Source organism: Ranitomeya imitator, chromosome 8 (genome assembly GCF_032444005.1).
Source record: "Ranitomeya imitator isolate aRanImi1 chromosome 8, aRanImi1.pri, whole genome shotgun sequence".
NCBI classification, from domain to species: Eukaryota; Metazoa; Chordata; class Amphibia; order Anura; family Dendrobatidae; genus Ranitomeya; species Ranitomeya imitator.
In genome coordinates, this window is record NC_091289.1 from 155,551,983 (window position 1) to 155,566,275 (window position 14,293).

At 38.6% G+C, this 14,293-nt stretch overlaps 1 protein-coding gene across 1 annotated transcript in view; it reads right to left on the minus strand.

Annotated features, from left to right (window-relative positions):
- Positions 1-792: 792 nt before the first annotated feature.
- PLPPR4 (phospholipid phosphatase related 4) overlaps positions 793-14,293 on the minus strand; it is a 108,045-nt gene continuing 94,544 nt past the window's right edge. Inside the window, exons 6-7 of the mRNA XM_069737679.1 lie at positions 13,088-13,261; positions 793-4,450 (exon numbers count right to left, since the gene is read on the minus strand). Of these exons, the coding sequence (XP_069593780.1) occupies positions 3,104-4,450; positions 13,088-13,261 (1,521 nt within the window). The 3' untranslated portion in view covers positions 793-3,103. The remainder of the gene's footprint in view (positions 4,451-13,087; positions 13,262-14,293) is intronic.

The window sequence follows — 14,293 nt, forward strand, 5'->3', positions numbered from 1 at the left end:
TATACAGTTTCTCAACTACTTTTCAGTAAAAATAAAAGATTTGACTAAGAAAACCAAGTGGTTTTGCTTGGAAACAGGGGTGCCGTTGGGCACTAGTGTGATGCTCTCTGTGGGAGAATAGTTGTGGCAGCTGTGGCCACCATGCATAACTACACTTAATAGAGTAGGGACCGACTTTGAAAACATTGCAGTGATGTGGTAGTGGGCTTACACACTTTGATCAAATGTTAACTGAGACCCTCATGTTCCATTTTTAAAAAATTCTGTTTTTGCCATAATACAGCAATGTATAATATTTCTATATTTTTCTCCAAAGCTACAGTTTAATAAATTATCTCCTCTTCTCTGGATTAGTAACCGGGGGAGACTATAATTTCCCGAAAGGCGGGATTCCGAGAAAATGAACTTGTGCCTATCCAACAATTTTAGTACGTCATTTTGAAATGTCATAAATGTCTCAGATGGTAATACCTTTATAAGATTTTAATGGCCCTTAGGAATGATTCAATTTGAAAATACGGCCAGAGATGGTCATTCAATCCGGGCATAGACTAGGACCTGTTTTTGTAATCCAATGATGCCACCACAACCCTTAACTATGTTTTGCTCTTTAATAGATGCTCAAAGTAGCCTTACATTTTTAATTCTGATTGCGGATACTATATAATTCGATAAAGTTCAAAATATATGAAATCAAATAAACTTTTGATTATGATAATTTAAACCCATCAGATTATAGGCTTTTTTTTTCTGTTAACAATCTTACAGATGGGAATACAAAAAAACATATCGTAGATTTATTTTATCTTTATTTTTTGTGATGTTTTACACAATAAACTCACACAGTAGCATTGATTTTACTTAGATAAAATACATTTATAGCAATTTACAAAGTTTTAGAATTTTTGAAAACATTTGCATAACATTTTATTAAACACAATACTTTACATACGGATCTTTATTTTCTGTTGAAAAACATAGTCATATTTTTTTTTTATATTCTTTATTCAATAAAGCACAGCCTCACAAATAAATGAGTGCCCCCTTTAGCAAGTAAGAAAATTAGAAATTTAAAAAGATGTCATCTGGTACTTGATTGTTTCTAAATTAAGGTATTAGTAGGATGTAAACAAATGTGACATTTACAAAAGGCATTTTAGTTATCAAATATTCATGCAGGTGTTTTCTTGAAACAACTGATATATCTGTTCTAAACGGATGTTTTACCATATAGTGTTATTATTATTATTATTATTATTATGTTACGCCCTCTATAAAAGAAAAAAAAGAAGAAAAAAGTCAGTTTTGGCACTTTAAGTATAAAATGACTTACATGAACAAAGTCCATGTAAAGAGCACAGTTTCAGGGATTACTGAAACAATCAGAAATCATGTTTAAGACTTTGGAAAGTTTGAGTAGAAAAAAGTCACATACCTGATACACCGTACTAAGATTACAACTTTTTTTTTAAGCTATGATTTAGGACCACCTTGTAATCCACTGTCCAAATGAAGATCAATACAGGATGAATGTGGAAAAAAAGGACAATATTATTTTTCATTGGTAGTCAACAACACTGAGCCCATAAACAGTCTGTATAAACTCAATGCTAGGTACATAAAAATAGGCATCACATTCATTCTGCCTACATCCACATTGGTCTTCATCTGTTGACAACATCATCCATGGCTGTTACAAATTTTGACAAAATTGAATTATCAATCATTCATTTTTTTCTTTAATATTACTTTTACTCTTACCACCCAAAGTCTGTAAGAAATGTCAAAAGTGCTTGGTCTAAAATTGAATTAAGGGGCGGTGCATCATGTTACGGAATGTCGAATGTTGGACATTTGATAAAAATGTGTCCATTCTGTATGACGGAGATGTCATCCAGAGAAACCTTCGGTGTAAAAACATTACCATCCAAACTACTAGACTGATAAACACTTCTGTTTCCTTTTTTGCAGCGTCAACACATATGCCACACTATATACCACTAAATTTTTTCCTTTTGTACCTATCGTCCACATTTTTGTAAACATGTTCTACCATTTCCAGCTTTGCTATAATCTTTATATCTTTACATTTATAGTTAGAAAATATAACTTCATCTTCTATAATTTGGTCTGGCAGTGTTCTCTATATGTTGTCTCTTTATTTATTTTCTAGTTGACGTTGACCTTTGGAGGTCACCGTGATGACTATTTTACAAACTTCTTCTTTAAACCCTGTATTTATGAGGTTATGAAAGAGGAACAATCATGGAAAGTGGTAGAACATCCAGCACATGTGAATGTCTCCACTACAGAGCACCTTTTTTGTTTAGTATGATGTGCACTCTTAATAATAAGCACATTAAAGAAGAACTAGCTAACGAAAGAAAACAATTATACCATTGTAAGTGAATTACACCCACACTTTGTCAAAGGAAACCGTGAGGACAGATCAGCACAAAATTCTGGTAAAGTCAAGTGCGATTAATCCACAATAACAGAGCTGAATGTCGTTTTCTGTACAAAGGCAGTCACTACTGTCCTAGCCAAAGAACTGTTAAAAGAACTACATAGTAATAATGTGCTTATGCAGATATGCTAAGACTTGTAAAAATGTACCACCACTCCCCATGTTAGTTCATATTCTGCAAAAGAAAATATTTTACATTAAAGAAAATGTTGCTTTCATATTATTATTTTTTTTTTTGCAAATTGAAACAATTTCTGAGATTAAGGACCAGAAAATTTCAGAATTGGCACATTCATGAAATAAAGTGTCGATGTTCCATTCTTTTTTTCATTTAACCAATATGTATTTGCTTTTGTAGTCCATTTTCTTTAAAGTAACTGATTGTATGATGCTTTTATTCCTTCGCATTGGTTTCATGTATTTGCATTGTGCTTTCATTTTGTCCCATTCTGCACAAGTGTGTGATATTTCATTGTTCGTGTTAGTATTCTTTATCCACAGACCATCTGACCATTTGTTATTTTGGCACAAGTAAAATCATTTTCTGCTTTTATCTCCAAACTAATAAGAGCACAAGCTTTATCAAAGTAGGATACACTCTAGAAAAAAATCAGTGGAAATGTTGCGTATTTTTCCTCATTCTTTATATGTGCGTGTTGGCGATGTTCCCTTGTAAAAGATGTTCCGAGTGCTTTCTGGGCTGTTACTCCTCTCAGGGATTAAAATGATGTTGCCTTTTCTCCTTAGAGTAGAGTCACGACTTGATGATATAGATACAGTCTCTGAGCCAATTTCACTCCCTTCTACTGGTGTCACTCGTATTGTAGTGATTCCATGAAGAAGGTGATCATTATCAATGTTGCTTCTCTTTCTTTCAGTGGTGCCAAAAGTATCTTTTAATGACTCACAACTTTCAGAGTCTCTATTGAGGTCATTCAATTCATAAGCTTGACGCAATGATCCCTTCTCGGGAGCTTTCCATTTCCATGATCCGCTCCCTTCACCCTCCAAGGGCATTTGGATAATTGGCCTATTATTTTCAGGATGGGCTTCAATTCGGACAATATTTGTTGGTTCATGTTCTGTTAGAGCTTTGTACCTGATTGATCCTGTACAGCTGACTGTACTCCCATCTGAACTTTTGGGGCTGCCTTGAAGCATCCCTTGCTGTTTTGACATGGCTATAACTTGCATTATTCTTGGCTGACTGTTACTACGGCAAGCAACACTTTTTTCTGCCACCTTTAGCCACTTTGATCTGGCAGAACTACATTTTGGAGACGTAGTTATGATATTTTCATGGGTTTCTTCAGGAATATGTACTAGTTGAGAGGAACCTGGACGTGATTGTATAGACACTCTAGGTCCTCCAGGGATACCGGTATTATTGCAGCCCGGTACACTTCCAGTTTGTAATTTAAGGTATGGATTTCCTGGTCCAATGTGGTCTCCATTAACACCAACCCTTACAGGCTCAGAGCTTGATCTCATTTCTATTATTCTTTGTGGTGAAAGTCCTGATTCAGTTTCAATGACCTGCAAAGATAATTTGCGACTTTCATTCTTAGTCTTCCATTGAGATAATAGCTGTTTAGAACGGGCAGAGTCCATTGAAGCATGAATAGTAGCATTTCTTCTTTGTGGATCCTCTAATGATGGGGTATGGACTCTGGGCAAGGTATTGCTAAAAGTTACCATGTTCTCCTTGCCCATGGGACTTCGAGGAGTTATAACTTCTACATCTGTACTTGCTCTTTTAATGTTTGTCAAAGAACTTGATTCTCGGTTATTTCTGTTGAGGATACTTTCAGAAGGATGTGAAGAAAGGCCATCACTGCTACTGCCATTTTTTCCTGGTAATATCCTGCTTGCATCTTGACTAAGATCGGTTAACGACCTCAATGGTTCCCTAAGTGGAGGAGGAGGAGGCTTCTGTGGAATGTTGTCCTCACTCGGCTGAAAGTTTCCAACTGCATAAAGGCCCTGGAAAATTAAACATTGATATTGTTTTAATCTTAATGAAGTGAGAAAAAAATGTTGCAAAATCAAGAAAATTCTAAAAAAACAATTCTAATGCTTCAACTGTAAAAAGATAAACAACAGCTTAGAAATGTTATAATAATGCATCACATCTATCCAAAAGAAAATATTGATCCATAACAACATCATTGACTACAGGAGTTTCTACATTAAAGGGAATCTGCCATTTCCTAAAATGCTATTTACCTGCAGATATAGTGATAATCTGTAGCTAAATAGTGTTTAAAATTATGTCTGAAAGGTTTACTAGAACAGCGGCTACCAGGAGAAAATACATTTTTATTCTCTCTGCAGCTGTGCTTTTCCAGTCTTCAGGTGGAGCATCAGTCTCTGACCTCTACAGAGTGAGTGCAGAGCAGGTTGTCAGTCAATGTGAACATCAATCAATTTGAAATCAGAGGAGTGAAAACAGAGAGCTAACTCTGTAAAGAGCAGTGACTGATACAACTCCCTGATTAGCCCCAATGGCTGGAAACAAGTGGCCACAGGGGAATATAACCACATTTCCTACATGTAACCCTTCCCCAGTAACAATTCCTAATATGATTTAAAGGCTCTTTATCTGCAGATTACCATTAAATCTGCAGGTGAAAAGCATTTTAGGAGGTGTCAGGTTCCCATTAAATGTATGAAAGCTTTTAAGGAGAGATTGCGTGACTTTCACTTACAAAAGATCTATTCAAGTAGTTAAGCATGAAGTGCTCTTAATGGCAAAGCAGCAGTTCTATAGCTTGCTATTGTATGGTATGAGCTCTGCGAAAAAAGTTTTTTTTTAATAACTTTCTTTTGATACATGACTGTTACTTTGTATAAAAAGATTTGTAAGTTATTATTATGGTCACCTCAAACCATTTATCTTTGTGATCACTTTCCAAAACATATTGTTTCAAAAAGAGGTTATTTATTCTGTCCTGAGTCCTGACATGTCTGCTTTACAAAAAATAAGAAAGCTAAAAAAGAAATGTAAACTAGTCATTATCATAACCTAATTATTATAACTAGAAGATAACCTTGTTGATAATATTGTGTATTGAGACATTTGCCAGCAATTGGCATGAGTAGAGCTTGCACTTATCATGACAGTTTAATCCTTTAAATGCCACGATCAATACTGTCATCAGTATCTAAGCGGTTGAACCAAAATGGGGACATCTCTCTCCCCAAAAGCTCCCCTCGACATGACTGTGTGATTAAGATGGGTATCTTCCAAGTCAACACAACAGTTGAACCATGGTTCAGCTTTTATGAAATTGCTATTAGGAAAATATACTGCAATACAAATATATTACAGTTCATTATACCTGCAACCAAGCAATTTTAGACTTAAGTCTCCTAAGTCTAGAAAAAGAGATAAAAACATTTTTTTTAGTATAAAAAATCTCAACAAAATATTTAAACCACCCCATTTTCCCTTTTTTATGTGTTAAACCAAAGGTGAAACCAACAATCTTTGCTATTGTCAGGATCATCTAAAAGTGAATTATCCCTAAAGGTATGCTCACACCCTGCATTTTTCCTGGATCTTTTTTCGCCGTGTGTTTTTTTGCCACGAAAAATGTGAAAAATGCAGCATTTTACTGTCCCAGCAATGTGAGTGCGATTTCTGAAATCTCACGCACATCCTGCTTATTTTGTCCTTGCACATTTGAAGCAGTTTCAAATCTGCAGCGTGTTAATTCTTTCAGCGTTTTTATAGCTTTTTTCACCTATTATGATGAATGGGAAAAACGCATGCGAAAACACTGCAAAAAACGTATTTGATGCAATATTTTTCCTGCTAACACATCTTTGTTTGCAGCAGATCTTCTGCCTCTTAGCAAGGTTTCATCTTTGGTGCCCATTTATAGGCAGAGGTATGGTATAAGTTTTCTATCTTCACTGTTCACACCTAAGGAAAACTTGACGAAAATATAAAGAAAGACAAGGAAGGATGACACAGCTCATTAACCTGGGAAGTATCGCCTGACACATGCTAGTTTAGGCAAATGGCACGCTGTAGGTTGACAAGGACCTGTACAGTCTATAACTTCACATGTGAACATGCAGGTTTTTTATTGATATTGGAAGCTTTGCATGATAATTCCTTATATCATACAGAAGAAAAACAGACTGATATGTATCAATCTGATATAAGCCAAAAATGTACTTATCTGGTCTATGTTAAGTAAATGGTGGCCATATAATAGATTTAATGTATGCACCGGAAGCTTTCTGATACATTTATTGAACTGACACTGTAAAACACTTTATGATAGTGGCCCTGCAACTTCGCTAAATGCACTCCTCAACATTGACATTGCCACAGCAAGAAGAAAATGTCATGGGATTATAGAAATCAGAGAATAAAAAAATAAGTTAGTGATATGCAAATGATGAAAAATGGAAATAAAAATTCTCAGTACATCTCAATTTATTCAGTATGGGAGATGAACATCTCGCCAACATGACAACTCAAGGTTATATGTTGCTTGTGCTACTATGAGCAGCCTGTGTGGCCTAAATGTGCTACTAAATGTGGGCCTGCAGCATCTCCGAACTTGTCTGCCATTGAGTACATCTGGAACAGCAAATCTTTATGATTTGCTGCCCAAAGGCATTCAACGTGGCAGAATGTTCGTCAGACAGTCATTAACCCCTTTACCCCCAAGGGTGGTTTGCACGTCAATGACCAGGCCAATTTTTACAATTCTGACCACTGTCCCTTTATGAGGTTATAACTCCGAAACGCTTCAACGGATCCTGGTGATTCTGACATTGTTTTCTCGTGACATATTGTACTTCATGATAGTGGTAAAATTTCTTTGATAGTACCTGCGTTTATTTGTGAAAAAAACGGAAATTTGGCGAAAATTTTGAAAATTTCGCAATTTTCAAACTTTGAATTTTTATGCAATTAAATCACAGAGATATGTCACACAAAATACTTAATAAGTAACATTTCCCACATGTCTACTTTACATCAGCATAATTTTGGAACCAATTTTTTTTTTGTTAGGGAGTTATAAGGGTTAAAAGTTGACCAGCAATTTCTCATTTTTACACCACCATTTTTTTTTAGGGACCACGTCTCATTTGAAGTCATTTTGAGGGGTCTATATGATAGAAAATGCCCAAGTGTGACACCATTCTAAAAACTGCACCCCTCAAGGTGCTCAAAACCACATTCAAGAAGTTTATTAACCCTTCAGGTGTTTAATAGGAATTTTTGGAATGTTTAAATAAAAATGAACATTTAACTTTTTTACACAAAAAATTTGTTTTATTTTACGAAGGGTAACAGGAGAAATTGGACCCAAAAAGTTGTTGTGCAATTTGTCCTGAGTACGCTGATACCCCATATGTGGCAGTAAACCACTGTTTGGGCGCATGGGAGAGCTCGGAAGGGAAGGAGCGCTATTTGACTTTTTAATGCAAAATTGACAGGAATTGAGATGGGACGCCATGTTGCGTTTGGAGAGCCACTGATGTGCCTAAACATTGAAACCCCCCACAAGTGACACCATTTTGGAAAGTAGACCCCCTAAGGAACTGATCTGGATGTGTGGTGAGCACTTTGACCCACCAAGTGCTTCACAGAAGTTTATAATGCAGAACCGTAAAAATAAAAAATCATATTTTTTCACAAAAATTATATTTTTGCCCCCAATTTTTTATTTTTCCAAGGGTAAGAGAAGAAATTGGACCTCAAAAGTTGTTGTCCAATTTGTCCTGAGTACGCTGATACCCCATATGTGGCAGTAAACCACTGTTTGGGCGCATGGGAGAGCTCGGAAGGGAAGGAGCGCCGTTTGACTTTTCAATGCAAAATTGACAGGAATTGAGATGGGACGCCATGTTGCGTTTGGAGAGCCACTGATGTGCCTAAACATTGAAACCCCCCACAAGTGACACCATTTTGGAAAGTAGACCCCCTAAGGAACTTATCTGGATGTGTGGTGAGCACTTTGACCCACCAAGGGCTTCACAGAAGTTTATAATGCAGAGCCATAAAAATAAAACAAAATTTTTTTCCCACAAAAATTATTTTTTAGCCCCCAGTTTTGTATTTTCCCTAGGGTAACAGGAGAAATTGGACCCCAAAAGTTGTTGTCCAATTTGTCCTGAGTACGCTGATACCCCATATGTGGGGGGGAACCACCGTTTGGGCGCATGGGAGGGCTCGGAAGGGAAGGAGCGCCATTTGGAATGCAGACTTAGATGGAATGGTCTGCAGGCGTCACATTGCGTTTGCAGAGCCCCTAATGTACCTAAACAGTAGAAACCCCCCACAAGTGACACCATTTTGGAAAGTAGACCCCCTAAGGAACTCATCTTGATGTGTTGTGAGAGCTTTGAACCCCCAAGTATTTCACTACAGTTTATAACGCAGAGCCATGCAAATAAAAAATATTTTTTTTTCCACAAAAATTATATTTTAGCCCTCAGTTTTGTATTTTACCAAGGTTAGCAGGAGAAATTGGACCCTAAATGTTGTTGTCCAATTTGTCCTGAGTACGCTGATACCCGATATGTGGGGGGGAACCACCGTTTGGGCGCATGGGAGGGCTCGGAAGGGAAGGAGCATCATTTGGAATGCAGACTTAGATGGATTGGTCTGCAGGCATCACATTGCGTTTGCAGAGCCCCTAATGTACCTAAACAGTAGAAACCCCCCACAAGTGACCCCATATTGGAAACTAGACCCCTCAATGAACTTATCTAGATGTGTTGTGAGAACTTTGAACCCCCAAGTGTTTCACTACAGTTTATAACGCAGAGCCGTGAAAATAAAAAATCTTTTTGTTTTCCCACAAAAATTATTTTTTAGCCCCCAGTTTTGTATTTTCCCAAGGGTAACAGGAGAAATTGGTCCACAAAAGTTGTTGTCCAATTTGTCCTGAGTACGCTGATACCCCATATGTTGGGGTAAACCCCTGTTTGGGCACACAGGAGAGCTCGGAAGGGAAGGAGCACTGTTTTACTTTTTCAACGCAGAATTGGCTGGAATTGAGATCGGACGCCATGTCGTGTTTGGAGAGCCCCTGATGTGCCGAAACAGTGGAAACCCCCCAATTATAACTGAAACCCTAATCTAAACACACCCCTAACCCTAATTCCAACGGTAACCCTAACCACACCTCTAACCCTGACACACCCCTAACCCTATTCCCAACCCTATTCCCAACTGTAAATGTAATCTAAACCCTAACCCTAACTTTAGCCCCAACCCTAACTGTAGCCCCAACCCTAACCCTAACCCTAACCCTAGCCCTAACCCTAGCCCTAACCCTAACCCTAGCCCTAACCCTAGCCCTAACCCTAGCCCTAACCATAGCCCTAACCCTAACCCTAGCCCTAACCCTAGCCCTAACCCTAGCCCTAACCCTAGCCCTAACCCTAACCCTAGCCCTAGCCCTAACCCTAGCCCTAACCCTTGCCCTAGCCCTAACCCTAGGCTTAACCCTAGCCCTAGCCCTAGCCCTAGCCCTAACCCTAGCCCTAACCCTAGCCCTAATGGGAAAATGGAAATAAATACATTTTTTTTTATTTTTCCCTAACTAAGGGGGTGATGAAGGGGGGTTTGATTTACTTTTATAGCGAGTTTTTTAGCGGATTTTTATGATTGGCAGCCGTCACACACTGAAAGACCCTTTTTATTGCAAAAAATATTTTTTGCAATACCACATTTTGAGAGCTATAATTTTTCCATATTTTGGTCCACAGAGTCATGTGAGGTCTTGTTTTTTGCGGGACGAGTTGACGTTTTTATTGAAAACATTTTTGGGCACGTGACATTTTTTGATCGCTTTTTATTCCGATTTTTGTGAGGAAGAATGACCAAAAGCCAGCTATTCATGAATTTCTATTGGGGGAGGCGTTTATACCGTTCCGCGTTTGGTAAAATTGATAAATCAGTTTTATTCTTCGGGTCAGTACGATTACAGTGATACCTCATTTATATCATTTTTTTATGGTTTGGCGCTTTTATACGATAAAAACTATTTTACAGAAAAAATAATTATTTTTGCATCGCTTTATTCTCAGGACTATAACTTTTTTATTTTTTTGCTGATGATGCTGTATGGCGGCTCTTTTTTTGCGGGACAATATGACGCTTTCAGCGGTACCATGGTTATTTATATCTGTCCTTTTGATAGCGTGTTATTCCACTTTTTGTTCGGCGGTATGATAATAAAGCGTTGTTTTTTGCCTCGTTTTTTTTTTTTTTTCTTACGGTGTTTACTGAAGGGGTTAACTAGTGGGACAGTTTTATAGGACGGGTCGTTACGGACGCGGCGACACTAAATATGTGTACTTTTATTGGGTTTTTTTTTATTTAGATGAAGAAATGTATTTATGGGAATAATATTTTTTTTTTTTTTTCATTATTTTGGAATATTTTTTTTAATTTTTTTTACACATTTGGAAATTTTTTTTTTTACTTTTTTACTTTGTCCCAGGGGGGGACATCACAGATCAGTGATCTGACAGTTTGCACAGCACTCTGTCAGATCACTGATCTGATATGCAGCGCTGCAGGCTTCACAGTGCCTGCTCTGAGCAGGCTCTGTGAAGCCACCTCCCTCCCTGCAGGACCCGGATCCGCGGCCATCTTGGATCCGGGGCTGGAGGGAGCAGGGAGGGAGGTGAGACTCTCGCAGCAACGCGATCACATCGCGTTGCTCCGGGGGTCTCAGGGAAGCCCGCAGGGAGCCCCCTCCCTGCGCGGTGCTTCCCTGCACCGCCGGCACATCGCGATCATCTTTGATCGCGGTGTGCCAGGGGTTAATGTGCCGGGGGCGGTCCGTGACCGCTCCTGGCACATAGTGCCGGATGTCAGCTGCGATAAGCAGCTGACACCCGGCCGCGATCGGCCGCGCTCCCCCCGTGAGCGCGGCCGATCGGCTATGACGTACTATCCCGTCCAGGGTCAGATAAGCCCAGGGCACCTCGACGGGATAGTACGTCTAAGGTCACAGAGGGGTTAATAACCTCACTGAGAGCAGCCAAGACTGTAAGTGCGAGTATTTCTGTACATGGAGCTCATACTCACTACTGAATAAATCGAGACATTTTGAAAATATTGTTTCATCGTTTGCATATCATTAACCCCTTCATGACCGGAAGTGTTTTAGTTATTTGCTCCCCTTTTTCCCAGAGCCATAACTTTTTTATTTGTAGGCAAAAATGGCCATGTGGGGGCTTGTTTTTTGCAGGACAAGCAGTACTTTTGAACGACACCGTTGGTTTTAACATATCGTGTACTGGAAAATGGGAAAAAAATTGCAAGTGCAGAGAAATTGCCCCCCCATAAAATGCAATTCCACAGTTGTGTTTTTTTTTACTTTATTAATTAATTCTGACTTTTTGAATTTTTGTCCCATTACACCATTTAGCAATCGGCTTAACTGTTTTTTGTTTTGATAGATCGGGCGATTCTGAATGCGGTGATACCGAGTATGTGTATATTTGATTTTTTTATTGTTTTATTTTGAATGGAGCAAAAGGGGGGTGATTTGAACTTTTATATATTTTTATTTTTTTAAATATTTTTTTAAAACATTTTCTTTTTAATTTTTGAAGCTTCAATAGTCTTCATGGGAGACTAGAAGCTGCAGTTGTCTGATCGCCTGTGCCACACACAAGCAATGATCAGATGGCCTGTGTGTAGCAGAAATGCTCACTTGTTATAAGCACCAACCACCAGGGCAGTGCTCATAGCAATCCAGCTATGACAACCATAGAGGTCTGCTGGAGACCTCTGGTTGTCATCCCAGCCCATTGGTTACCTAATCACGTGATGGGGTCACCGATGGGTGGGATTTCCGGAGTGCTTCCGGTAAGCATGAGTTAAATACCGCTTTCAGAGATTGACAGTGGCATTTAACAGTTTAACAGCAGCGGGTGGATCACAATTCCACCTGTGGCTGTTAGAAACACATGTCAGCTGTTCAAACAGTTGCCGTGCTGGGTAAGATGTGGGCTCAGCACCGGAGCCCACATCAAAGGGAGGGATTCTGATGTGGGCATATTATTATGCCCAATGTCGGAAAGGGGTTAACATATCTCTCTATCCTGTGTATTCCTTAATTCCATGACTTTTACTTCTTGGTGCTGCAATCTCAAAGTTTAGGAGCGTGTATGTTTAATAGACAAAACCTAAGACAGAAACAAAATGAACATATACCCTGCTCTAAGTAAAAAGCAATAGTGCATATAAATAACATAAGGCACTGTTTTTGATCAAAAAAGCGTAAAAGCCATCCAAAGAATACCAAGGTGTAGCCATTTGGTGTGGTCCTAACCTCAATGTGATTATGGGCTAAGCAGGACTGGGGCCCAACTATGGAATCATAGCAGCAAGAAGCTATATAAACTTAAAACCCAGCTCAATGAAAAGGAAGGAGGTCACACCCCTGTGTGCACCGAATGCAAGAACCTAAAGCAAATGAAATGAACTGAATATAAGTTGATATACATGCAACGTTTAGGAGCATGTTCACACTGGGCATTAAACAGGCAAAACCTAAGATAGAAACAAAATTAACATATATATTAAATAGATGCATGTATAACATATAAGCCACTGTTACCACTTACCAGATATATAGCTATTCCTCCTCCCAGGAGAAAGCCGCTGTAAACATCTATAGGATGATTCTTGTACTGGGTGATACGAGTAAGTCCACATATAATCCCACAAATTATAAAAGAAAACACAAGCAATGGCTTCAGCAGTTTTGAGGAATCTGTAAGTGTCGCATTGAAATACATCTGAAAAGTGAAGACGAAAAAAATGATAATGTTATGATGTGCATTTGTGGATCAGTTTTCATAGCTATTATTAAACTACTATGGAGTAAAATAAAAATTATTTTCAGTCTCCCTGGAATCCCCTACTTTAATTCCTACTGCAAATACCTTAGAGTAGCTGCCATCTTTTCAGATTTCTCTATACAGTTAGGTCCATATATATTTGGACAGAGACAACATTTTTCTAATTTTGGTTATAGAAATTACCAAAATGAATTTTAAACAAAACAATTCAGATGCAGTTGAAGTTCAGACTTTCACTTTTCATTTGAGGGTATCCACATTAAAATTGGATGAAAGGTTTAGGAGTTTCAGCTCCTTAACATGTGCCACCCTGTTTTTAAAGAGACCAAAAGTAATTGGACAGTTGACTCCAAGGCTATTTCATGGACCGGGGTGGGCAATCCCTTCCTTATGTCATTCTCAAATAAGCAGATAAAGGCCTGTAGTTGATTTGAGGTGTGGTGCTTGCATTTGGAATGTTTTGCTGTGAAGTAAACATGCGGTCAAAGGAGCTCTCCATGCAGGTGAAACAAGCCATCCTTAAGCTGCGAAAAGAGAAAAAACCCATCCGAGAAATTGCTACAACATTAGGAGTGGCAAAATCTACAGTTTGGTGCATCCTGAGAAAGAAAGAAAGCACTGGTGAACTCATCAATGCAAAAAGACCTGGGCGCCCACGGAAGACAACAGTGGTGGATGATCGCAGAATAATCTCCATGGTGAAGAGAAACTCCTTCACAACAGCCAAGCAAGTGAACAACACTCTCCAGGAGGTCGGCGTATCAATATCCAAATCTACCATAAAGAGAAGACTGCAGAAAAGTAAATACAGAGGGTTCACTGCACGGTGCAAGCCACTCATAAGCATCAAGAATAAAAAGGCTAGACTGGACTTTGCTAAAAAACATCTAAAAAAGCCAGCACAGTTCTGGAAGAACATTCTTTGGACAGATAAAACCAATTTCAACCTCTACCAGAATGATGGAAAGA